The following is a 27932-nucleotide window of genomic DNA, read 5'->3' as shown; positions in this document are numbered from 1 at the left end:
CTGGTTATTCTAGCTAAATGCCTGTCTTTTGGCTAACTCTAGTAGCCAAAGAATTAAAAATACTATTTAGATATGCTAGTATTTGACAGGAATTACATTAAAATGGATAACTCCGACTATATGCTTGCTCTTGAAGTTCCACAGTGGCTAGGCTATTTTTAGCAGGTTGTGCTTTGTTTGTTTCAGTGGTAGCTGTGTGTGTAAATGGCTGTTTTTAGGCTGGGTTCATTTAATGTGCTGCACCTGCACAAACAGGGAAATGATCAAAAAACACAAATTTAAAATGGTAGTACTGATACAAGACCAAAGAGGTGTTGGCGAATTGGTCTAAATGGCAGTTTCCATTAGGAATGTCAGACTCAAATATTTTTTACCATCTGCTTTCCTGTAAACAGAAACCAGTGCTGAGAACTTTCACACAAGATGAGACAATAGATTCCTCCGAGCCAACTCCTTGTACCCAGCAATCATTCCCAAACGTGCCTTCATTTTCCACATTTTAATGTCACTTCATTTTAGAGCTATATAAAAGGGCTTAATTTCCATTCAATCATTGTCTTTGTAATTTACGCCCCAGTCTAGCTCAGTTGTCATGACTGTGAAACATCTGTTTCCAGTTTGGTTACAAAGGTTCTCTTTTAATGGAGGAATTGCAGACTGCAATGCAACATTCTCTGGATTCTGTAAAACACCAACTTCTAATGTTCCTATTAACATTCCAGCTGGCGGAATTCTGATTTTGAATAAAAGCTGGCTATCAATTAAACATGTTTCCATGTCATCACACAGATAGTGACTTGTAAAAATAATTCTGAAAACAAAGTAATGCCTAAAATTAAAGGTTGTTTTCTACAACTCTCAGAAAGTGACGTTACAACTAAATCCTACCCTGCCAATGAACCCAGAGCCTCGGTATTTCATGGTGGAAGTGAAGTGATTTCTGTGAGCAGAGTTGCTAAAGGCCTTTATTGGAGCCATATGTTTCTACTCTCTATGCACCTTATTGTTCCTTTCAAAAACAATCTGTACTTCACTTTGGGCTAAAGTGAAACTATGTAGTAACAAAAATTGTGTTGTATTTTGTACTCACACATGACTCTGTATAAAATAATGTAACTAAATAAATGGTGGTTATATTTCTTATGAGCCAAACCACGACTAAACCCTGTTGGTTGAAAGACCACAAGCATGTTAGGTATGGTATGTGGCAGCACATCCACAAGCATGCTTCTTCTAGTTTTCACCTCGTCTGTACTCACTACTGCTTACCAGAACTATCTCACAAAGCCATTTTACCCTTTTGAATGTCATCTGGCCGGTACAATTTTTGTCCTTGTTAAAGTGGCTCAAGTCTTTATACCTCACAATAAAGACAAGAAGTGACTGTATAGCAGATGTCGATTTGTTGGAACTGATGAGGTGTCTGACAATGCCCTCCCTTTAACAGAATAAACCAAAAAAGTGTAACTATATGGAGCCTGCACTCCAAGGTTTCCATTTCAGAAACTGTTTGCAAAAAAAACTGGAACAATGTCACAAATTCTCAATTTTGAAATGTTATGCTACTGGGAGGAAGGAGATTGGAAAGAATTTATTCAGTTTGATAGGCTATTTGTTATTTTAACAGTTGATAGATCATCTCCCTCTTACCTTTCAGATGTCATATGTGAGAATTATAGCCTAATACTTATCCAAAACACAGCATTTGTAATATTAAAAGAAAAACAACACTGACAATCCTCTAGGTGGTTGCCAGTGAGCCATCTAGGGTTGTCAGGGTTAGTCGTTAGACACATAGAAGGCTTAACTTTTAAATCAATAGTGTCAAATACATTTAGGCTTACAGTTCTCTATTTGGGGATGCCAAATGAGGGAAAATTCCACTTGAAGGGGTAGAAGTAAAGCTAACCCTATCCCTAAACAGGTCACGGGTGACCTGGAGGATTATTAAAGGTTGACAGTGTTTCTTGAATTGGTTAATTTGTTTTAATTAAACCTGTAACAGGGAGTAGTGGAGGCTCATCTGATTTGATTCATGTCTTTCTCTCCAACTGTCTTATAAAGACAGACTAGACAGACTAGACAGACTAGCAATGAACCACTTCAGTACCCATAATTCATGGCAGCTTGTTTTAGTCTATGTCTGAAAGCTGACTCGTGTGCAATTTCATCAGTGCAAAATATTTTCATCTGGTTCCCATAATTTTCTGAGGCATAAACATGTTGGTGTATACTCTTACCAGTCTTGGCTGTGCTTCTACATTAGTCTAATGAGAATTAGATTGATGTAACTTTATTTAGGACCTAACTGTGATCTGTGACCTACCATATATTTCCAAGGAAAACAGAAAATCTGCGTATTTACTGGTGCAAATACTCCAGTACAAACATGCACTAAGGTGTCCTTGAGAGTTAAAAGCAATTCAGATTGTTCAAATGCCAATAAAGTGATCAGTTAAGCTGTTGTCTCAGGTGTCAAATTCAGTGGTAGCATCCAGAAACCATTGAAACGTACGCGGTTCCATGGAATTTGAAGTTAGGAGCTAGCTAGGTCGCTGTGTCCCCAAGTGCAGTCGCAAAAACCATCAAGTGCTACGGCGGAACTGGCTCACATGAGGACCTCCCCAGGAAAGGAAGACCAAGAGTCACCTCTGCTGCTGAGGATAAATTGCTAAGTTGCTGACCCCTGCGCTAGCGTAATATTAGGCATTAGGCAATGTATTTTACAGAGTTGAATGTGAGGGGTAATTGTAAGAATAAATTTACATTCACCAACTCAACTGATTCAAAATGTAAAATTTCATCGTTTTAGTTTTTGACAGAATCGCTTTAATGTGATGCCAGTGCTTTATTTATAAGACTCAAAATTTCCACCAAACCCTTGTTGCCTGTATCATTCCTTTGCTATGTCACATGAAAGCTGCTAAGGGAATAGCAAATGGTAAGAAAAATGACTTCCTTCTTAAGATTACAAGCCCAGATTATAGCAATGTTATTAGCATTTTTAGTCAAGATATGTTATAGTAATAAATACAAAAAAATGCCGTGAAAACCTCAAAGTAGCCTCTGTGAATCATGTTTCCTGTACAGCTTATCCAACAAATGACAGTTCCATCTGTGTGCTTTTTCTCTTGCACAAGCAAAACGCCATGAAAGGTCTTTTTCCCCTGAGAGGAACAAAACAAGACACGCATGTTAAAAATCTCCTCTTGTGTTCATAGTGATCTTTCTCAGTGCCTCCGTGTCTTGTCTAAAAGTTTAGTTTAGCCTCCATTTACTCGCTCATATGAATCCCAATTAGTTTTTTTGCATAACCACAAACCAGTCATGTACTGTGTATCCACTACACCCAGACAAGGTCACCATCGCCACATTTCCAGTCATTATCTTGTTTCATGATTTCAGGCTTTATGCAGTTTTATGTCCTCTGAAGCTGAGACATCAGTGCCTCGGACCGGAGTGATTAATGTGGTTATCTTTAGGAGTAAATGGAGTATAGGCAGAACAGTGATTTGTAGCTTTCACTCTGGCGGCATCTGCCCTTCCTTGGAGGCAAGTACTAATTGAGGAAACCGTCCTTTATCATTATTTGATGTCTAGGTTATTCTTGGCCATGTATAAGAGCAGTCTGTTGAGTTAAGCAACATGCTCTCCTTCCAGCCAGACTGAACTCCCTCCCCTTAGCTCGAACTGTCACGTAGCACAAGAATGTTGGTTTGGTTTATGGGATAGTAAGATGTTTATTTAATCTCTAAAGAAAAAAGAAGAGATGATTTTTGACAGTCTTTCACTGCCTGCGGGGTTTCAGGGCACTGTGTATTCTGCCTAGACGTTCAGGGGATCCTTGAATGCATACAAATCAATCATTCGTCACAGATCTGTTGAAGTTACAAACGATGATGGAAAGCAATTAAATTGGTCATGGAAACTTTGGACGTTTTTTTCAGGTGCAGTCGCAAATGTAAACAGTATGGAGTTCCATTTGAACCAAAATAATTTCCACATCTTCACCTTCTATGAATGTTGCTTGTCTCTGTCAGCACAACCGTCCATGAGGGCATACGGTGAAACAAGTTCAGCATAGCCGGGCTCTCTTTGTATTATCCCAATTGGAAATAATGCGTATCATGACATTTGACTTTCTCTTTCATGCTTTTAGCTTCAGTCTCTAGTAAAATAAATGTATTAACCTAATATAATTTAATTCAGATTCATTTTATAGTACCAAATCACAAGGTCCTTTGTTTTGTATTTGTTTTGATTTTCATTTTCATGATGCAGCATTCACTTTTGCAGATTTCAGTAAAATCTTTACTGTGCAGAATGGTTTGTTTTCTGTTTTACGAAGCAAAAAAATGCAGGCTGTACTCATTCAGTCCCTGTTTATCCTTAAGTCACCTCTCTAGCCTTGGCACTGTTTTATCAAGGCACAGCTGTTGCCTGGGAGGAAGTTCTGCCTTTGAAATAAATAAATGTGGGGAACTAATGTTTCTATGTTGAATGACTTTGACATGGCAGATAAATCTACTTCAATTTTGGCCATTGGTGGAGATGTGGAATAGGAAAAAGGTATCAGACATACATATTTTCCTGCTGAAATAGAATAGTGAAGATTATAATTTTATATGGTCATCCCTAAGGTAATAAATTGAAATCCTCATCTAAAATGAACAACTTATTTATTTCCATGATAGAACTTTTTGTTATAGTCAGGAGAATAAAGGCAAATGTAGAACAATGCACTATTGAGATAAGATATAAGGAAGGGTTCCTGTCTCATAAACAAAAGCTATAGCGTGGAATATTTGAAGTATAATTAAAAAATGAAATAAAGATCTGTGTGTGCAAAGCTATGTTTGGGAACGTTAACATTAGCCCACAGATTTAGTGCCACAAATCTATGAGAGGTTTGTTACTTTATCCTACATCCTGACTACATCCTTATTCTATGTGAGATTTTTCAACCATCTCCCAAGACACAACCTAGTTGTGTACCAGAGTATAGTCAGAGTGTATACACCTCTGATTTGGTAGTTTGAGGGACCAATATTCACTCTATTTTCCTGATTAAAAAAAAAAAAAAAAAAAAAAAAATCTCCTTAGCAACTAGAAACACTATGTTTGCCAGCTAATTGCTAACTCTGCCTGTTGGCCATTTGGTGAAAAGCAAGTAGAGTATAGTAATAAGAGCTTTTGGAAACAGATGGAAACAGCAGCCTTTCCCTGTAGGGAGCAGAAATAATGACAGTGAAGGTAAAAGTAGGCTGTAAAATGAAAACTGAAAGCTTCTAAAAAGCCCAGTAGCTGCAGAGATGGAGCTACTTTTTAAAACATACAATCAAAAAGAAGAAAAAAGATTCACAATTTTGATTAACAATCATATTTCCAAATGTTAAAGATACGTACATATCCCCCAACATACGTGCACACATTCAAGCATACATTCTTTCCTATGGTCATTGATACATTCGTGTACGCGATCCAAGCATGGCACGATCCAAACCCAAAGTTAAAGCACACATTTAATTTCCAATTGACATTACTCTGCAATTCAAGTACTTTTCACCAAATGAAAACAAGAAGCTTGCTTTTTCACATGCACCTGACAAGACTGGCCTTCTTTAGTCTCAGAAACTATGCTCCTCTAAAGCAGCACTGCTTTTGGACTGGGTCATAGCCTTTAAAACGATCTCATATCAACAGTTACATGTGCATGACTATGCTGCTCTCTATTTATGCATGACAGAAAAAGCCTCCTTAAATAAAATACTTAAGGAAACCAACATTAAATGACATGATGTTTTGTCTAAGCTAGTGTGGTACTGCCCGAGTCCTGAACTAAACTGCTAGGGCCTGTGGCTGATGATCATGTAGACATGAGGCATCTGGAAAGAAGTAGCAGTTTGTTAATTGCTTCCTCCTGCATGTGTACAGTACGGTGTTTGTGGATTTAACTGGGACAGGCTAAAACATGTTGCACATTTTGCCATAGAAACCTTTTGATGCCTTTGGCTTCTAAAGCCAGAAAAACCTGTAAGAAGGCAGTCGGCCACGGTGATTAGGCTTAATAAGATAATTCACTGTAAAAATGTTTGTGCAGTTTGGGGAAGATTTATAACCAATGCAGACAGAGCACTGCTGAGCAGCTGTACAGGGGGTAAGAGTTTTTGATTATGCATAATGTAACACAGGAATAGCTATTTCAAGACAGATGTGGTATATAGCTTGGGTTACACTATTGAAGTCTTTTTTGGAAAAAAAAAAAGTTGGGTTTTTTTCTGTGCAATGACATTTTTCTGACTATTCTAACCTTGTAGTAACACTCACCAACCTTGTGGTCCTCTATATGATACATCTGGCTTCTCTCTCATTTCCTGTCAAGTTGCCACAGCAGATGGATCATGTGGCACATGGATGAAGCGTATTTGGCAAAGATTTTACAATGGAAGCCCTTCGTGATAAAGACTTTCCATTTTGGGGGGCTTGGGACCAGTACTAGGAGTAAACTAGCTTGTGAACCCATAGGCTGTGTTTGTGTCACTTTCCAGTCTCAAACCTTGGTGTCCACTAAACAGGGTAATTTCCATTGACCAAAATTATTAAGAACCAGCATTTAAGGAACTGTGAAAATTAAGAGCAGAAGTTAGCATCTGAAATCTGTTTGGTATCTCAGTTCCTCAGTTGCCTGTGATACTGTAATCTGCAAATAAGTGTAATCGTTCACAAGTATTGTTTATGATCTAGTGTTTGAAGTATCCCCAACTGGTCACGGCAGATGGCTGCCTCTTCTTGGGCCTGGTTTTGCTAGACTTCTGCTTCTTCCTGTTAAAAAGACGTTTTTCCTTCCCACAGATGGTTGTTTGATTATTGGGATTTTCTTTCTATTATTGTAAGGGTCTTTAACTTACGACAAAATGAAACTTGAGGCAAATGTTGTGGTGATTTGGTGCTTTTTAAATAAATTGAATTGAATGTGTTGCATATCTCATTCTGGTGGCTGATATATTGAAAAGGTCTGCTTCCAGTATTATTCAGGTTTCTGAATATTCATTGCGAATGTATAACATTATGACTTTAATGGCAAAATAAAGACCCAGCTTTACATTGCTGGCGCTTAACTGAGCTATGTAAAGACAGGCAAACGGATCGTCAGTTAGCAGTGAGCTTTAGCTAACCTGTGGCTAACTTTATTTGTATTCAGCAAGCTGTATGCTCACTGCACCGTCTTCATTTTCATTCTGAAATAGAGACTGCACTCTCATGGGAAATCGGTACCATGTGATTTGATTACATAGCAAATTCTATTTGGTTGCAAACCCCCCTACTAACAGGAAGCTAAATTAACGAATTAGCTTACACAGTGTATAGGCTATCATTATATATTGCTGAGATCTGGAAGTTAGTTTTTGGGCAGAGATGTGTCTCTGTGGGTCTATGCATGGTGGTTTAGTCAGTAATGTAAGCTTTTGCTGGGAGTGCTTATAATTTCATGACAGAAAAGTTACAATACATTTGGGAAAAAGCTTTTGAATGTGTGTTTACTGTGGCTGTTGCATCTTTCCACTTCAAAAATCAACAACATATGTTACATGCCCACAAGGCCCAAACTTTAGCATAAAGAAAAGTGCAAGTTGCTGTTTAAAAAGAAAGATTGTTTTTGCTTTTTTTGTGCTTTTATTTATTTATTTTTTGTTTGTTTGCTTTTTAAATGTTGTTTCTCAATATATTGTCTACAGAATCTTGACATTCATGTAGAGGATGTGCAGATTCGAGCCATTCTGTCATCCTACCGTAAGCGGATCCCTGTGATGGAAGGCTACGTGGAGGTCAAAGACGGTGGCAAATGGAAGCAGATCTGTAACAAAGACTGGACCCAGTTTAACAGCAGAGTGATCTGTGGCATGTTTGGCTTCCCCGGGGAGAGGAAGTACAATCCCAGAGTCTACAAGTGAGTATGTGTGGTCCTGGGTGGTTCAAAGAGCAGATTAGAGTTTAAACTTTAAATGACTAAAGGGCACTTATATAGAAATTCAGGATATTAAAAGGTATGTCAGAATAATGTGGCTACTGTTTCAATGCTGTGACTCAGTGGGTGTTTTGTTGGGTACAGAAAAAAAAATGCATCTGCAGGAGACTGGATGACAGATGGCAAATCCTAATTTTTTTTCCCTCTTTTTTTCTGTGCCACAAATTGGTAATTACATCTTTAGCAAACTCCCCTCGGTGCCTCACATGGATGAAAAATATATATAATTACATATATATAGATTTGGTAGATTTCTCAACCAGCACGTGCAGATCACTGCTGCAAAATTCATCTAAGTCTCAAACTGTAGAGTACAGCAACGTGGAAGGGGGGCTGAAAAAATTCAAATGAATACATCATCATTACAGTGTTTGACCAAATCCAACATGAGTGACTAACCTCAATCACTTCATTACTCTGGCAGCTCAGTACACTGACTAGGTTAGAGTTCTGCGGAGGCTTGATAAATTTCAGGGTCTTACTGAAATCTTTGTGGATTGTGTATCTTTATCTTCTTCTTTCTGCTGCTCCTCTTACGGGTCAACACAACAGATCATCTGCCTTCATGTCACTCTATCCTTAGCATCCTGCTCTGTCACACCATCCTCTGTATATCGTCCCTCACTACATCCATGGATTTTCTGTGTTGACTCCCTTTTTTCTCCTGCCTGACATCTCCATATTCAACATCCTTGGTCCAATACATTAAATATACCTCCTCTGCTAATGTACCATCTCAGCCTTTTCTCTTTAACTTTGTCTCCAAACTTTTTGACCTGAGCTATCCCTCTGGTGGTCCTGGTGCTCTCAAAGAAAATCTTAGCATCTTCACCTTTGACATCTCCAGCTCGAACTCCTGTCTTGCTGCTGTCCTTTTGTCACAAATCAACCCTGACACCCATCTCCATCCACTCCACCCTACCTGCAATGTCTTCCTCACCTCTCTTGTACTCTGCTGGTTGCTTTGGATGGTTGACCCCAGGTATTTTAACTCATCTACCATCACTACCTCTGCTCCTTGCAGCTTTATTGTGCATCTCTATCACAACACCTAAAATTTTCCAGTAATTATCAAGAAAGAAAGCAAAACGCCCAAAGCCAAACCCAGGAAATGATTTGCAGTTCATTCAGCGTTGTGTTTCAACTACATATACTCCAAATGCAAAAAGCACAGATGCAACAATTGAGTCAGCTGGTTTATTATCAGCCATGGCACATACAAATAATCTGGCCCATACTTTTTAGTAATTTTGATTAAAACTAATAATATATATGATAATAAAGAAAATCATATATATTATTTTCCTGGGTTCTCATTTGCATGAAATAGAGATAAAGAAAACTTGCCAGTTATCTGGCTGTTCAGATTATATATATATCTGCTCTCCTCTCTCTAACCTTCCTCAATCCACACACCACCCCCTACAGTCAGCCTATGTAGTAGTCAGCCTATACTACTATGTGACTGGCTCGCTTTTGGAAACCTTGAAAGGCTACAAACACAAACAGAGGCTGGATGTCAACTGCTTGTGCACTTCCATCATCCAAACTATACCAATGGTCAGTCCAACAACCCACTAAACAACCCTAACCCATCCTTAACAGCAAAGGCTAAAATGTGGACAGCTGCTTCTGGGAACTCTCTGCTCTGCTCCGAACTCATTAGCAATGTTAAAATTCACACATGTGAACTGCAGCATTGTTAATGAGTTCAGAACAGGCTGAGATCTTGTGAAATCTCTCCATAACACCTTCCTTAAAAACTGTATATAGTAAATGAAATTCAGAAAAGCACGACATGTCCCTGTTAAATATTCTGTTTTCACACCTATAATAGATATATCAAAGCTTAATGTTAGGCATTTAGGCATTGTATTGCATTTAGGCATTGTATTGCAATGTGCCAGGACCAAGCATTGTAAACAATGGAATAATCTTTAATCCTCTAATGTGTGTCCCATTACATTCCTGACATTACAGGCCTTTTACAGCAAAACCCGTGCCTGACTCCTGTATTTTCAGTATAGGTGCATTACAAAAACGTTTTGCAGTGTGCGAGGAACTGCTGAGAAATCTAAATCTTGCTTACATTAGGCCAAATGGCCACAAGTTAATCATGGTGTACCACAAAACTTCAGGCACTCAAGTTAACCTTAAATTTACTGTCTGGCTGAGTTGGAAGTCTCCCCTCTGCTTTAGGTAACCAAAGCAGAGTGCAGCAGCTTCCTAACTTTCCATCTACGTGTCAGCCTGCTTTGGCCACAGTGTACTTTCACAGGCTGACATTATAAAATAAATGTGACAGTTTCATAATCCTGAATTTGTCTTTTGTCCTATTGGCTTGAGATTTTCACAATAGCGTCTTCATGAAATGTAAAAAGTGAATTTATAAAGTTATAAAACAGTACATATTCAGTGTTTTGACCTGGAATATTATTGAGTTAAAATAGTACATAGTACTAAAATAGTAAATAGTACATTGTTGGTTTCTGGTTATTGTGACTTAGCAGAACAGCTTGGCATTAGAATTATAGATCAAAAGATTATGAAATGCACACCTTATTAAAAAGCTATAAGGGGAGTACCCCCACTAGGGACTTGAGACAGCAGTTAAAACTGACTTGAGGCTATAACATTGTTGCACACAAAAATGATTGAGTAACTGCTAGATCTGTAAGTTAACTTATATTCTAAATTATTTGACAATGAACATGGAAATTGAAAGAACAAAGGGCTGCATGCTTAATCTCTTGAAAAGTTCTTAGACATTAGATCTTACAATGTCTTGATGCATGTTCAATCATCCAAGTAAGTAAATTCCAGAAAGTTGATTCTTGATGGTGCGTTTTCAGTGGTAGAACTGTTTAGTCACTCATCCTGTTGACTTCTTCGTAGAGTGAATAAATGAATTAATAAATGATGAAACTTTCTGCGACGTACTTACCTGGATGATTCATCAAGACATTGTAAGAACTAATGTCTAGAAACTTTTCTCTTGCGTTTAGTATGTCTAAAGATGACACTAAGGAAGATTGTTTAGTCTTCGGGGTTGTCACCAATGACAACTTAGGTCTCCCATGGTTAATATTAGGGCAGTAGATAAGAACATGCAACATTTTAAACATTTATCCTAATCTTAAGAGAGAGAACAGGATGAAATGAATCAATAGTCTGACTTTGTGCGCTACTCCTAGTTTGGTTCATGTTCAGTGTCCACTTTGTATATAGATAGTGACTTTATAAAACTGTTTTACAACACAGAAGTCTGCTATTTGCACAAGCTGAGTTATTAATCGTTGTAATTAAATCACGAGACATAAAAAAACCCATTTGTTTATTCACTGCAAACATAATAATTAATTTGGGGTTGAAAAGTTGTAGTGAAGGATGACATTAACCTTAAAGTTAATTAAGTCTTGAAAATCGTAACTTGACAATGACCCTTTTTAATGAGATTTTATGAAAGTAAACTTTCACAGCTTTAGGACAACTACTTTATTAAATCGTTAGTCCTTTAAGGCAGCACTGATATTCATCGCATATGTGTTCAAATTGCTTTAGAGGCAAAGCTCATCTTTGGGCTGCTCCTTTGGACTTTCCTTCTCGCCAGCAGCAAATGAAAACTAAACGCTGTCTGTCCTGTTGTAATCTGGTCTTTCACATAGGCTGCATAGACTGTATTTAACCTGATTCAGTTGCCGCTGCTGCTGCTGAGAGAAGCTACAAGAAATGTCAGTAAACACCTCAACCATCTCAGATTAGTGACTAGCTAGCAAACTGTGCTGTCTCCATTCCTGTTTGCTTTGTACACCTCAGACTTTCAACTTTACAACTTCAGGTCATACCACCTACAGAAACTGTCTTGACGATTCTTCAGTGGTTGGATGTATACGGTGGGCAGTCATGGCCTTGCACCTGGCAGTAGTATGTAGATATGTCATGTTTTAATAAGCAGATAGTGACACGAACATGTACAGTGGAACTTCAGTGACCTGTGGAGATGGCTGTTAATTCTTTGTGACTGTAACACCTCCCTTATTACAGATTGTTATTGCACCTGTTGTTTATATAAAAATCTTGAGTAGTGCAGCTCAATGCTCTCAATTAAGACAGAAATAGTAACATTGTGTTATACCTAGTTGAAAATTCTTCTCATCACCTTTATCTGTGCAGGATGTTTGCTCGCAGGAGAAAGCCCACATACTGGGACTACTCTGTCAACTGCACTGGCAATGAAGCACACTTGTCCAGCTGTAAACTGGGCCAGGCTGTACTGGAGAAGTCCAATGGGACCTGCCCTAGAGGATTGCCTGTGGTGGTGAGCTGCGTGCCTGGTAAAGACTTTGCCCCAACACTCATGACGGGATTTAGGAAGGCCTTCCGACAAGAGGTAAAAACCCCACATTGTGTCAGTACAACAAGCGATGTAACGATAAGTGGGTGCTGCATGAATGGTGTGAACAAACTGAAATGGTAAACAAAGCTGACATAGGAAATAGCTGCTTGAGTTCAGCTCGGTTCACTGGCTCTGATATAGAGGGTGAATGCATGAAATGTTTTGGTTCGATGTTAAGCAAAGATGGCTCCATGTCGCTTGGTGAACTGCAGCTGGAGCTGCTTTGGAAATGCCTTTGTCAAAATTAGTTACTGTCATCTCAGAGTTTAAAAAATGGCCCAGTCTTGTAAAACTCTCAGGGCAGGGAAAGAACAGCAGCACCAGTGTCAACTATTATTCTTTCTTTAAGTATAAGACCCAGAATTAGTAAGGCTGTATCTTTGGGGTAGTTTTCATACTTTATTTAAATTTTATTCTCTAAGAAATTCAGGAAGATAAGGATATGACTCAAACAAGCCCTCCAAAAAAGCACTGTGTAGTAGCATAAGTGAGTGCTCAGGCTGACTTCATGAATTCTAAATGTAATTCACAAAGGCTAATCACTGTTTCCTGAAGGCGTGATTCATTCTCTGCTCAGATGTAAGAATCTAAAATGGAAAATGTAATCTTTTTCTTTCTGATGCTTTGGCTACAAATCTTTTGTCTTGCAGCAGGGGCAGCTGAGCAGATGCACTCTTTACTCGCAGGGTTAGAGCTGCCCTGTGGAGTTCTCTCGAAAACACGCAAAAATTTGATTTATATTTACTGCTATTTGACAACATTCATAGAAAGCAAGCAGATACAGTCAAAATGTGTTTCCATCCTCATAAATGATTTTTTTAAACCTTAATGTTCATTCCTACTCCATCACTGCCATCTGTAGTAAAAGTCTGTTGAAGCTCCAGACTCCTCTGCTTGCAGATAAGATTATATTTGAAAATATCTCAAATCTGCCACAGTTGGAGATTTCGGCCACAACATTTCAGCTACGAGCTGTTGTTAGAGAGGATTTCACCTCACACCTTACGTTTTAGACATATTACTGCTGACTTTAACTTCATGGCCTCACGACAGTGTTAATTTTGATGTTCACTATAGCCGTTTGCTGTTCTTTTTGTCTCTGTCAGCAGCATTAAGGAAAGTCGAATTTCATGTAAGTTAGTGAATAGGTGTATCATGGGAAATCACCAACGCATCCCATTTTTTATGATGAAGACATAGGGCATCCATCCATTCGCTACCGCTTATCCTTTTCAGGGTCGCGGGGGGCGCTGGAGCCTATCCCAGCTGTCATAGGGCGAGAGGCGGGGTACACCCTGGAGAGGTCGCCAGTCTGTTGCAGAGCTAACACACAAGGACAGACAACCATTCACACTCACATTCACACCTAGTGACAATTTGGATTTTCCAATTAACCTATCCACACAAGCTGCATGTCTTTGGATGGTGGGAGGAAACCCACGCAAACACGGGGAGAACATGCAAACTCCACACAGAAAGACCCCGGCCTGATGGTGGAATTGAACTCAGGACCTTCTTGCTGTACGGCAACAGTGCTAACCACCGTGCCACCGTGCTGCCCCAGAGACATAGGGCACTTTCTTAAAAATAAAATATACCGTTATCACAAATTTTCAAATGTATATCGTGATAAATATTTTTGGTCATGTCGCCCTGCTCTACTGTGGGGTAGGAAGCTCTCTGCCATTGCTGGTTCTTGACTTGCAGAATAGTTTTGGTTGTTGTGCCATCATCGCTTACTAAAACAGTTACTCCTGCATTTGAACCATCATTTTACAGTTGTTGGTGTTTCGGGTCAGTGTATGAGTTTTTCAGCTGTGTCCTCAGTACTAGTGATTCATACACACACAGGTAAGTGCAGGAAAGCCCTTCTATGTGGCTATATGATTCTTCCACATTTGAAGTGACATATAAAAGTGACATATAAAAAAAATACTAAACTTGCAGTGGGTTTTTAGCTAACGTTATAGTGAAAGATTTATCGTTTGGGGTTATAAGTACCCCCAGTAACAACTCTGTTAGGGGCACATGAGCCAAAAACATATTCTGAGAGTATGGACTCAGTGTTAGAGTTTAGGGCTGAGAATACTAATTCTACCCCAAGGGAAAGGCAAATATGAGTTTTTGGGGAAAATGTAAATGGTTTTTGATGTGTGTTGAGTTAAAATGAGTGTGTTCCCTGATTGCCAAGCCTCGGGAGAACAATTTAATTAAAACACAAATTTGATATTCTGATTGCCTAGACAGAATTAGGGCTAGGGTTAGGTTTGTGGTCCTCTGATGATCTAACCATCCGACGTCTTTGCGGCAGCGGAGGCTGCTTTAAATATTCAGGTAGGTCAGGGTGTAAACTTGGGCATTTACACTTTCGACCATGTGTAGAAAATCAATGCATTTAAATTAGAAAATAATCCACAGCAAGACTGTTTCGACCACGTAGCTTTCAGTTTGTTCATCCTCCACAGTAGCTTTTCATTTTGAACACTTGAATCCCTGCCAGCTCTGCAGAGGTCGTTCTTGTCCTCACTCTGACATCTGACCTCAACAGTAGGTAAAGAAGCCCATTTTCTCACTCGCACCCTCTTAAGATGTCAGGGGTCATGAATTCTTCTTAGCTTAGTTTGACAGTAAGCCAAGAAGAATTTATCTCTGCGTGGCTTCATTCATGGTCTAATGTGAGGTCGGAGCTTGCAGGCATCCTGTCACGTTCCACAGATGGTGGATGGATGGGAGTGGTGTCCCTGACATCATGATCCAAATGATCCAACACACTCTGCAGATCTGACTCAAAAGAATTGAATTAAACCCAAGTTTAAAAATTTGAAAAACAAAACAAAAATAAACAAAAGTACTCCACAAGTGCAAACCTCCACCAAGGCAGCTCATTTTCTATGTACTATTTACTTTTAAGAGAATAGTTTTGTATTTTCTGTATATTTATTTTGTTTTCTTTGTTCTTTCAAAACTTCTTTTAAGTTTTTAGTGCAGGAAACCCATTTTAATATAACTGTCTTACTTTTGAAGCGAATCCTTTTATTATTATTATTCATTTATGTGGCTATGAAATATAAAAATCTTACATTAATTTACATGCTTAGTAATATAAAAGATGCAATCAATCACAAATTACATTGAAATTGTTATGTACTTAGAGATCTATCGCTGCCAGCATGTTAGACTTTCTGGTAAGAGAAAGTTTTTGTTATGTTATTGTATTCTACTGTCTACTTATCAATTTGAAAAAATAAAAGCAAAATAAACCAAACTTTGAAAAAAATTCTCAAGAGAAGCATGAGAAAGAAAAAAAACAACAACAAAAAAACCCACCATTATTTGAACGCACAACCTCTGTTCTAGGTGGAAATGGCCTGCATTTGTATAGCGCTTTTCTAGTCCCTAAGGACCCCAAAGCGCTTCATACTACATTTAGTCATTCACCCATTCACACACACATTCACACACTGGCGATGGCAAGCTACATTTTAGCCACATCTGCCCTGGGGCGCACTGACAGAGGCGAGGCTTGCGGACACTGGCGCCACCGGGCCCTCTGACCGCCACCAGTAGGCAAACATGGGGTTAGTATCTTGCCCAAGGATATTTTTTTGCATTGTGCCACCACAGGGATGACATCAGGGTCTCGGTCTCATCTTGGAACTTCAACACATTCTAAACATTCTCACTGCAGGTTGAGAGTTTGTGACCCTAGAGCATAGGTGTCAAACTCTGGCCTAATTACATTTGGCCCGCGAAGCCATACCAAATTACTATTAGAGCTGGCCTACTGGTATTCTACAGCTAATATATATATTGTTTAGTATTAAGCTTTGCTTGTTCCATATTCAGTTTTTCAGCAAAACTTGTTTGAGTCCATAAGAAAAGATTCATTCTTATATCTGGAGGAAGATTTTTTTTTTTTTTCAATAAATATTAACGTTAGCCCGCGACTTTGTTCCAGTTTTGAATTTTGGCCCACTGTGTATTTGAGTTTGACACCCCTGCCCTAGAGGATGGGGACAGCATTTTGAAGTATTTGGCATGGTCGTTCAATCCTTACCAATGGCTTTATGCACAGTGGCAATGTTGCCGATGAAAAGGAAGTCACTTTCATTGGGTGAACATCGCTGGCATGAAGGGGAATATCTCTTCATTACCAATATGTTGGAAGTTGTTTTGAGTCTAGAAAACTCATATTTACCCAAGCAGCTTGTCTCCTTCCAAAAATATCTGTAACATACCTGTCTGCTTTAATGGTGTAAATGATATTGAACAAATTGGACGACTTTCTTTTTTTTACCCTAAGCATTAGAAGTTGGGCTGGTGTTAGTGTTATTTTGACAAGATGGCTGCTATGTAACAACATACATAAAAGAGTGTGACTTCCTGCATTGTGACACTCATTAAAATTTACTGTCCTAAGCCACCGAAGCCCTTCTGTTGGTTTTGACGATGTGGTGTCCAACAGCCTGCCACCATCATGGTCACAGTTTGTGTGTCCTTGTACCACTGCTGATACTTGCTGGTCAGGAGTGTCTCTAAGGTTTTATACCTGCCCGTGTCCTACATTCACATACGCCATGAGGGTTAGAGTAAACCGGTGCCTCACTTACCCTGATCCTGACATTTATCTATGTGTCACATTTTTAGACTAATGTTAATGTTAATAGTGCTGAGGAAATCTGAGTGAAAACTTATTCCAGAGCCCACACATAAAGATGTCTGGGTTTTCTCCTTGTGAATACAAAGCTCAGTAAACCAGATTTCCGTGCTTTACTTGTAAAATTAAACACTTTCAGTTTATGCAAACAGTTAATGGGAGAATCGCATTAATAGCTTGTTCTATAAACATAAAACCACCCAGTCTGCTGCCTCTGCTCTCTCATCACAGAGAAGGAAATGTTCAGCTTTTAGGGTTTTGAAAGTACTAGAATAACTCAAATATGTGATTTTTCTTTTTTGGATAGTTCAGTTTTTACAGTGACCTCTTTTTGCGGTGTTTGTGTTTGTCGTCTTCAGCAACCATTGGTTCGTCTCCGTGGTGGGGCCATCGTAGGCGAGGGGCGAGTGGAGGTGTTGAAAAATGGAGAGTGGGGAACCATATGTGATGACAAGTGGAACCTGCTGTCTGCCACAGTGGTGTGTCGAGAGCTGGGCTTTGGTACAGCAAAGGAGGCTCTGTCTGGAGGTCGCCTTGGACAAGGTATACTGGTTTTATATCATTTATTTTTATTAAAAAAATACTGACAGATTGTTTTCATGCCTGCTCATTGATTGGGACTTCACAGTAGTGAAAGTTCTGAGAAAAGGAAACAAATACATAAAATTAGACCAGCCTAAGCTAGAGCGGTGCTCTCTCCTTAGCTTTGTAATGCAACCAATGAGGGAAGCAGAAGGACATGAAATGTGAGCTGCACGAACTTAAGGGAAAAAAAACAAAATGATGGGCTGATTACAAAGTAGATCTGAAAATAACCCATGACACTGAGCTCCAAACGACTTTACTCCTGGAACAAATGTCTGTGTATATTTCCTACATGGCACAGAATGGAAGGGCTTGACTGTGGAGCAAAACCACATATCCCAAACATTTCAGAGAAGTAATTCTAGCCTTTAAACTTTTCTGCTTATATCACCCTTTTGCAGCCAGAGGAACATGAACTCATAGACAAGGTTATAAAATCTGCCCTTAGTTTGCATGTGGCATTTTGTCAGCTGTTTAGTGGTAATGCAAGAAACTAACCACAACACTGAAAAATGTAGTGCAATTACAACTGTACATGTTTATGTTGGGGATTCATCTCTTAAACAGGCCCACTAAATGTTGGCCCATTGCTCATTGTAGCTCCATTTATGTGCTTCACCAACACAATGAAACAGTTCTGCTGTTTTAGCTGTTAAATTGGCCACTGGATAGTCACGATCTTTGCTGGGTAGAAGATTTGAATATGAAAAGAATACCATCAAAATTTACAGACCTGTGTGACATGATAATGATGCAGCCATAGCTGCTCAAACATACTGTTCAAACATAACTTTGAAATGTTTACAGAAGATACCTGAAAGGTTAAGCCACTCTATAATACGCCCCACACCCCAAAAAGTACAGAGTGCTTGTAAGATGAGGAAATATTATTTTTCCAGTAAATTACCAAGACATTAGGCTGTACTTAAAATTACTTATGAGTACATAGAATTACCTAAAATATAATTTGTCTCTTTTCCTGTAAAATCCATGAATTTAAGCAATACTTGAAATTGCTTATGCACGACCTAAAATTACTGATTCGCAACTTAAAATTATTTACAGAATGCTTAAATTTAGCTACAGCAAAATTATTTCTTTATTTCCGGTAAAAATCAGACTTGTTACCCCCTTATTCTAGTGTCCCTACCTTTTAAGTATTGGTAGGTAAATATAATTACAGCACATTGTAATTTCAATCAAAATAAATAAACAGATTAAAAGTGTTTTAACTAAAATGCATAGAAATGACATTTATTTACAGTGGAATGACACCCTTAGTTGCGGGCCATATTATGTCATATTATATTAAGTGTTACCAGTACATTTAATCAATCTTTGACAAAAAATATTGATTAGAAGTGCGTAAAATTTTAAAATAGTATTGCAGCTATTGCATAATATGAGCTTTTAAAGAGTAAGTTCAATCAGATCTTTACTGCCTAAGTATTGATACAGTTTACTTGAACCAGATTGATCGCGCTACTGTACGGTGCAACATTGAGCTCCACTTCCCATATGGAAAAGAAATAGTAAAAACTAATATGTGATTACTCATGAAAGTGGCCACTTTCATGAGTAAATCATATAAGGCTTACATGATTTACTCATGAAAGTGGCCACTTTCGCATTACTTTCATACATTGTTTTAGTAAGTATCCAAAACATACAAGTTTCATTATATAATTTTTCAAGGGATCTTATGTCTGTTTTCACACTTATATGCTTTTCATACAAGTTTCACACAAGACAGATACAAACTTTATAAGATTTATATATATCTTTTCCATATGGGTTTCTTTGGTAGCCAAGAGGTTAAACATTTTTGTGGCAGAAACCCTTCATACAGATATTAGATTAATATGAGTGCACTATGTTAATTGTTGATGTACACTTTACTTTTGTTATCCTGTTTAAAAATGGTGAAATAATGATTTTTCATGTCGTACTTCTTGGAGTGGGCAAATATATTGAAATGTACACAGCAAAGTTTGTGATTCTTGTCTTTTGTTTTGGGTTTTTTTTCCACTGACTTCTTATTTTCAGTGGAGGCTTTTATTGTGAGCAGCTTCACTTTAAGGTTTTCATAACCTGCACGAGCTGCGTTATGCCACTGGCAGGTTTGGAAGTCAGCAGCACACACCTAACAAAAATGTGGCACAAACACACTTTTAACTTACACACGCAGCAGATATCTCACCAGTGTTCAAGTGTATTAAACACACAGCTTTTTTTTTTTTTCAGCATATAAGGTGGAAAAATCACATTTTCTCTAGTAGTGTGTGGATACCTGGCAACAAGAAGAACATTTCTTCAGAAAAGGCAGGGACATGCTGTACACTGCTGCACATTCCAGTCACGTTAGACGTGGAAAAATTTGAAACGAAGAGAAAGTAGCTTTTTCCATCAGGGTTTCTCATCGCTGCCTTTAATGTTTCATGGAAAATAGAAGTCAGCCCAGATAGTAATTCTACACCATAAGACAAAGGGAAAATTGGAAATAAATATGTTATAGTTATAAAGACATAACATACAAGTCAGACTTGAACAATTAATACTTTGTGTCTGTGGAGCAGACTGAGCTGATCTGCAGGTTAAGTGGCTTTACATTTGTGCTTACAGGGCCTCAGAAATCATCAGGCAATGTGATGTGTAGTTGCTGTTGTGGAACTGTTCTAGTTGTTGAGGGTTTTGATTTATTGATCCTCTTGTATGTATGACCTTCTGTTTCCATGCTTAGCTGGCTTAGTCTTTCCTATTTAGCTCCGTGGTCTGCTTCTTTGTATGATTAGTTTGTAAAGGAACCCTGGGCATATGTGGGGTTTTTGCTTTTTTTAACTTACTATTAGACTACACTCTCTAAACAAAAGTGACAGAAATAGAATTAAAACAAAAAGATTTGCAGATTTATTTTGGTTTTGGACCATTAGACCAGGTCTTGACAAGAATCTCTGTATATTTAAATTCATGCTTTCCTTAGTTCTGTCCAGTCTGAGCTGCTGAGAAGCAGCAAATTCTTTGCTCTGCAAATTCTTTTAAAGGACTTCTGACACTTTTAGATGGACTGCTGCTGCTCCTGATGGGTTTTAGTGGTTCTAAAACATAGGTGTCAAACTCTGGCAAGCGGGCCAAATTTGGCCCGCAGCCTAATTACATTTGGCCTGCGAAGCCACACCAAATTACTATTAGAGCTGGCCTACTGGTATTATACAGCTAATATATATATTGTTTAGTATTAAGCTTTGCTTGTTCCATATTCAGTTTTTTAGCAAAACTTGTTTGAGTCCATAAGAAAAGATTCATTCTTATATTTGGAGGAAGATTTTTTTTTTCAATAAATATTAATAAATGTTCCAGTTTTGAATTTTGGCCCACTGTGTATTTGAGTTTGACACCCCTGTTCTAAAACTTCTTCCATACTTCATGGAAGAAAGAGGACAAACAGAAACTCTCTAACCCTCAGTGGTTTAAGTCATCATCAGTGAATATCTATTTTTTTGTTTCTTTAAAACGTTGTTCTTCCATGTCTTGCCTATCAGGAGATATTCTAACAGATGCTATTAACTGACTGTTTTTTACAAAAAGCCTTTTTTGCTTTTCTTCAAAAGATGGGTTAAGGGTTTGACCAACACAGCATGTTGTGGAAACTGTAGGGTTGTTGTCTTCACCGATGAAGCATTAGACCTCACAGTGTTACAATATCACTGTTTTGTAGAACATGATTATGTCCATCCATCCATTTTCTTCATTTTATTGTGTTATGTCACAGTAACAGCAGGGTCACAGAGAGGTCCAGTGTTTTGTTTTTTTTTGTTGTTTTTTTTTAAATTCCTCTTCTTGGATCGTGATGTGCTACCACGTTAAATTAGATCTATAATCACCCCAACGAGTTTTGGGCATACTCTGGGTCTCCTACTGCAATGCTTCAGCTTTCTCCTTTCTACAGCAAGGAGTAGCAGCTCTCCTCAAGATGTCTAAGCTCTTACACATATGTAAGGCCGAGCCCTGCCACCTATGTGTGAAACAATGTAATAGGTTTGCAGAAAAACTGGTGCCAATCCATGGAGAGATCACTGGTGCATCTCAGAGCCAACGTAGACAGGCAACAGTTCAAACTCTTATACGATCCAATCAATCAAAACTGATCATTATGGATTTCAAAATCGTATTTGTTTTTCATATGTACCTATTTTCAGTGATTAATAGCAGGAAATTAACTCGGCAAATCATTCTTTTCTTTCCCTTTTTTTGCCATAATTTTCAACTAACCTATATTTGACGACAGCATAATAAAACTGGAAATTCTGGTTTTAGTGTGCCACCACAATATTTTCAGTAACCCCCATATAGCCACCTCTACGAAAAAATTCTAGAGGTGCCCCTGTAACCAGAGATAATGAGGGTTGGGACACAGAACAAGATCCTCAGATATTTAACCTTGCTGAGCTCTGAACCCGACCCTATCTTTCCATGGCCAATTGTTCCATTGGAGAACAATGGACAATAATTAAACTAAACAACAATTAAGCTTATATTTTAAAATGCAATTTATTACACTATAAATTGCAATAGACTGAAAACCTTCTGCACCAGCTTCTTGATAGATGCTAATTCCTACTTCCTGTTTTTCCTGTTTTCTCCTAGTTTCTTGCCTTAATGCTAAACTAATTAACTTTTGACTCTGACCTCATATTTAGCATGTAGGCGCCTCACTCTAGGAAAGAAAACATGTTTTTCTTTGAAGCTTTGAATTTTAGATTTTTTTATTACACCAGAATTGTGTTTTTTAATATGTAACAAGACCCAACATACAGATTTGTATTCCCTCAGTCACCTTCAGTGGAATTCAAACTGAATCTGCTTCTTTGTGTGCATTTTTCAGGTATGGGCCCAGTGCATATGAATGAGGTGGAGTGTTCAGGATTTGAGAAGTCCATAACTGAGTGTTCGTTCAATAAGGAGGCTCTGGGTTGTAGCCATGAGGAGGATGCAGCCGTCAGATGTAATGTCCCAAAAATGGGCTTCCAGGAAAGGGTTGGTTTCCATTTCACTACAGCCAAATACTGGTTAACACAGCTGCTCTAGGAAATGAGTTCACAGTGCAACACTCAGCAGTTCGTCCAGTAGACAAGAACTGGAGTTCCTTCTACTGTATAACATAATAACATGAATACTTTAAGTGTTCTTTAGTTTGTGCTAACATGTGTTGCAATGCAATGCTTGACACACTGCAATTTTTACAATATGAAAACGTCATTTCTGAAAGTACGTAGATGTTTACCTGATACAACGCAGAGCTGATTAATCTCATTGTATAGAAATTGCCTCAAATTCAGCCAGGAAGTGTTTACAGGATGAACAGGAGTGAACCCAGGTTAAGTCATGACTTAGACCTCTGAGAGGAACATTACTTGGATAATTACTACAAAAGTATGTATGAAGTGTACATGGTGCAGTAGAGGTGTACCAGTGAAATCTTGATTAAATCTGTATTCATTTTGCATTTAATGGCAACAAGCACTGTAAATGTGTCCCTTCCAAGAGCACTGATGATCATCAACAGTCCCGTGTTGTTTTTTTCCACACCCACAGCTGCGTCTGAGTGGAGGTCGTAACCCGTATGAAGGCCGTGTGGAGGTGCTGGTGGAGAGAAATGGCTCTCTGGTGTGGGGGACGGTGTGCAGCGAGGGCTGGAGAACCATGGAGGCCATGGTTGTCTGTAGACAGCTGGGTCTGGGCTTTGCCAGCAATGCTTTCCAGGTATGAGTCACAGCAGCCAGGGGGTGGGAATCAGTTTGCCTGGCCGTGTGAAAATCTTTAGATGTCTAAAATGTAAACCAACAAATTTTGTGTCCTATAGCCAGACTGTACGAATCTGAGCACAACCTCTCCACAGTTCTCCGTGGACTCTTCATCTTTAGTTTATAGTTTATAGAAAATGACCCAATAGACATTTTCCACAAAAAGCTAGTTAAAAGAGACAAAGCTATGTGAGTTTAGTTTGTTGGGCTGATTTCCTCAAAGTGGATGATTTCTTTGAAAGTGCTGCTTCATTTAAAGTCATGAATAGGTGCTGCATTTGTAATTCATTATTGAAAGTCCACTGTTATTCTCTTTAGAACTCTTCCTTTTTTAAACATGTTCAGTTGACCTGCTGTGCAGCAACTCGAAGCCTCTTGGTTATTCTAGTAGTTAATTGGATAGCATAAATCAGGCTGGTACAAATTTAACACAGTCTCTGCATTTCTGTTAATTAACACCACCAATGAATTCACAGATGTGTTTTACTTTCTTTTGAGTAAATGATAGGAAATTGCTGTATGTATAGGGCCTGTGAAATAAAGTGTATATATACCCACATCCAAGGAACAAAGCTAACTCTGCAATAATGTATCGACAGAGCACTGAAAGCAGCTTCCAGCAAATAGCTTGTGCTGCCAGTGGAAAATGGGATACAAAATGTACTATGACACAAAGAAGAAACTTTCCACTTGTTTTAGGAGTCTTTCTTTTTCCTTTTTTTTTTTTTTTTTTTTTAAAGAAGTTTGCTCTCTAGACAGCAGAGAGAACTAGAGCCAAATCATGAGTGTTTGGGCTTCCACAATCCAACAGCGCAGAAAAACTAAAAAATTCTGCTTTTGTTTTGGATGGACTAAAAGGTGCAGTACAGAAAAGGAACTGTCAGTTGTTAAATCACTGTTTGCATCAGTTGGCTGTCAGTGAGCTTTGTTTGGTGTATATTATGATCAGAATTAGCTGACGAGTCTGGAAACTCAGCTGTTAGGGTTATGTGACATAAATTCCTGAGACTTTTTAGTCATGTAGTAATTACATTTCATCTACATATATAATATTAAAGAGACTGTAGGTTCATTGTTTTGTACATTCACAGTTCAATTCAATTCAATTTTATTTATATAGCGCCAAATCACAACAAGAGAACTAAAAGGAAATTCTCAATCTCTCCTTGTTGTATAGCTGAGCTTTTCAAACAGTTTTAACAGTTACTTTAGTCTGACAAAAGCCGAATGACGAATTAGCGCTTCCAGTCAGAGACGAGGCTACGTCCACACGTACACGGGTATTTTTGAAAACGGAGATTTTCCGTTTTCGTTTTAAAAAATAATCCCGTCCACACATAAAGGCAGAAATGAAGGAAAACGCTGCTATGAACATGCCAAAGCAGCAGGTGGCGCTAGATTCCTAACCGTGCAGAAATGTTGGCCAATCAGAAGTCTAGAAGCCTCGGTGGGAAAAAGTAAACAAAGCTGGGGCATAGAAGCAGAACCGAGTCGTATGTGTGGAGGGACAGTAACTGTGTGTATATGTAAGCATTTAAACACTGCAGAGAGTAGAATTAACAGTAACAGTATTGTAGAAATTCATTTCACCGAAACAATAACGTGGCGCACAGTGTGACGCATGCACCAGTTTATTGTATTTCCAGACTTGCTTTCGGCACAATTTACAGTGCACGCTACTCTGTTTTTTGTCAGACTTGAAATAGCCGAAATACCTTCACACTACGGAACTTCTATGGCTCTTCCGTTCGACAATCTCTCCGGCGTTGGAACCATCATCTGTTTTCTCTTCGGTCACGCTCGGTTGATTTTTCTAGTCGGCACACTCATTTCCTCCATTACGCGCTGGCTCCATTACCCGCTGGCTGCTTCCCAAACAAACACACGTGCGGCTTGGCACTTGTGCTGTACGTAACAAGTCACGCGACGTGACGCTGCGGCTGTGATTGGTTCGGCTCTGCGCTACTTAATTTGGATTGGCTGACCTTTTTTTTTTTTTTTTTTTTTTTTTTTTAAGAGGACAAGAGCGGCGAGGTCTATCGCGATAGCTTAATTTCTCTATCGAGTAAAAGTTATATCGCGATACATATCGTTATCGTTCTATCGCCCAGCTCTACCTGGAAGGATAGATACATGCTAGTAAAAGCCGGTAAACAGTTAGCCTTAACATTTGTGCAGAAGCTATCAGCTAGCTGATTTGTCACATGTGTATTTAGAATGAAACATGAGACATGGCATTGAAACTGAACATTTAACAGTGTTTCCTGTCCTGTCTGATCATTTCCTGAGAACAAAATAAGAACCCCAGGTTTCTCTTCAGCACTGTAGCCAGGCTGACAAAAAGTCAGAGCTCTTTTGAGCCAACCATCCCTTTAAGTTAACTAGTAATGACTTCATGAACTTCTTCACAAATAAAATTTTATCATTAGAGAAAAAATTACCAATAATCATCCCACAGATGTAATATTATCTACAGCTACTCTTAGTACCATTGATGTTAAGTTAGACTCTTTTTCTCCAATTGATCTTTCTGAGTTAACTTCAATAATTACTTCCTCCAAACCATCAACGTGTCTTTTAGACCCCATTCCTACAAAACTGCTCAAAGAAGTCCTGCCATTAATTAATTCTTCGATCTTAAATATGATCAACCTATCTCTAATAATCGGCTATGTACCACAGGCCTTCAAGCTGGCTGTAGTTAAACCTTTACTCAAAAAGCCATCTCTAGACCCAGCAGTCTTAGCTAATTATAGGCCAATCTCCAACCTTCCTTTCATATCAAACATCCTTGAAAGAGTAGTTGTCAAACAGCTAACAGATCATCTGCAGAGGAATGGTTATTTGAAGAGTTTCAGTCAGGTTTCAGAGCTCATCACAGCACAGAAACAGCTTTAGTGAAGGTTACAAATGATCTTCTTATGGCCTCTGACAGTGGACTCATCTCTGTGCTTGTCCTGCTAGACCTTAGCACATTCGATACTGTTGACCATAATATTCTATTAGAGCGATTAGAACATGCAGGTACTGGCTGCAGTGGTTTGTATCATATCTATCTAATAGACTCCAATTTGTACATGTAAATGGAGAGTCCTCTTCACACACTGAGGTTAATTATGGAGTTCCACAGGGTTCAGTGCTAGGACCAATTCTGTTTACATTATACATGCTTCCCTTAGGCAGTATCATTAGAAGACATAGCATACATTTTCACTGCTATGCAGATGACACCCAGCTCTATCTGTCCATGAAGCCAGATAACACACACCAATTAGTTAAACTGCAGGAATGTCTTAAAGACATAAAGACCTGGATGGCCGCTAACTTTCTGCTTCTTAATTCAGATAAAACTGAGGTTATTGTACTCGGCCCTGAAAAGCTTAGAAATATGGTATCTAACCAGATTCTTACTCTGGATGGCATTACCTTGGCCTCCAGTAACGCTGTGAGGAACCTTGGAGTCATTTTTGACCAGGACATGTCCTTCAATCGCACATATTAAACAAATATGTAAGACTGCTTTCTTCCATTTGCGCAACATCTCTAAAATTAGAAATATCCTGTCTCAGAGTGATCGCTGAAAAACTAGTTCATGCATTTATTACTTCCAGGCTGGACTACTGTAATTCATTATTATCAGGATGTCCAAAAAACTCACTGAAAAGCCTTCAGCTAATCCAAAATGCTGCAGCAAGAGTCCTGACAGGGACTAGAAAGAGAGAGCATATTTCTCCTGTTTTGGCTTCCCTTCATTGGCTTCCTGTTAAATCCAGAATTGAATTCAAAATCCTGCTCCTCACATACAAGGTCTTAAATAATCAGGCCCCATCTTATCTTAATGACCTTGTAGTACCATATCACCCTATTAGAGCACTTCGCTCTCGCTCTGCAGGCCTACTTGTTGTTCCTAGAGTATTTAAAAGTAGAATGGGAGGCAGAGCCTTCAGTTTTCAGGCCCCTCTTCTGTGGAACCAGCTTCCAGTTTGGATTCGGGAGACAGACACTATCTCTACTTTCAAGATTAGGCTTAAAACTTTCCTTTTTGCTAAAGCATATAGTTAGGGCTGGACCAGGTGACCCTGAATCCTCCCTTAGTTATGCTGCAATAGACGTAGGCTGCCGGGGATTCCCATGATGCATTGAGTTTTTCCTTTCCAGTCACCTTTCTCACTCACTATGTGTTAATAGACCTCTCTGCATTGAATCATATCTGTTATTAACCTCTGTCTCTCTTCCACAGCATGTCTTTATCCTGTCTTCCTTCTCTCACCCCAACCAGTCGCAGCAGATGGCCCCGCCCCTCCCTGAGCCTGGTTCTGCCGGAGGTTTCTTCCTGTTAAAAGGGAGTTTTTCCTTCCCACTGTCGCCAAAGTGCTTGCTCATAGGGGGTCATATGATTGTTGGGTTTTCTCTGTATCTATTATTGTACGATCTACTGTACAATATAAAGCGCCTTGAGGTGATTGT

At 38.8% G+C, this 27932-nt stretch overlaps 1 protein-coding gene across 1 annotated transcript in view; it reads left to right on the top strand.

Annotated features, from left to right (window-relative positions):
- Window positions 1-27932, top strand: part of loxl2b (lysyl oxidase-like 2b) — a 52220-nt gene that overhangs the window by 11184 nt on the left and 13104 nt on the right. The window contains exons 4-8 of the mRNA XM_005948838.3: window positions 7737-7948; window positions 12200-12416; window positions 17439-17622; window positions 22547-22698; window positions 23257-23424. Coding sequence (XP_005948900.1) covers window positions 7737-7948; window positions 12200-12416; window positions 17439-17622; window positions 22547-22698; window positions 23257-23424 — 933 coding nt within the window. The remainder of the gene's footprint in view (window positions 1-7736; window positions 7949-12199; window positions 12417-17438; window positions 17623-22546; window positions 22699-23256; window positions 23425-27932) is intronic.

The sequence above is a fragment of the Haplochromis burtoni genome, unplaced genomic scaffold (assembly GCF_018398535.1).
Source record: "Haplochromis burtoni strain Fernald_Lab_line unplaced genomic scaffold, NCSU_Asbu1 Contig_585, whole genome shotgun sequence".
In the NCBI taxonomy this organism is placed as follows: Eukaryota; Metazoa; Chordata; class Actinopteri; order Cichliformes; family Cichlidae; genus Haplochromis; species Haplochromis burtoni.
This window is presented reverse-complemented; position numbering and strand designations above follow the sequence as displayed.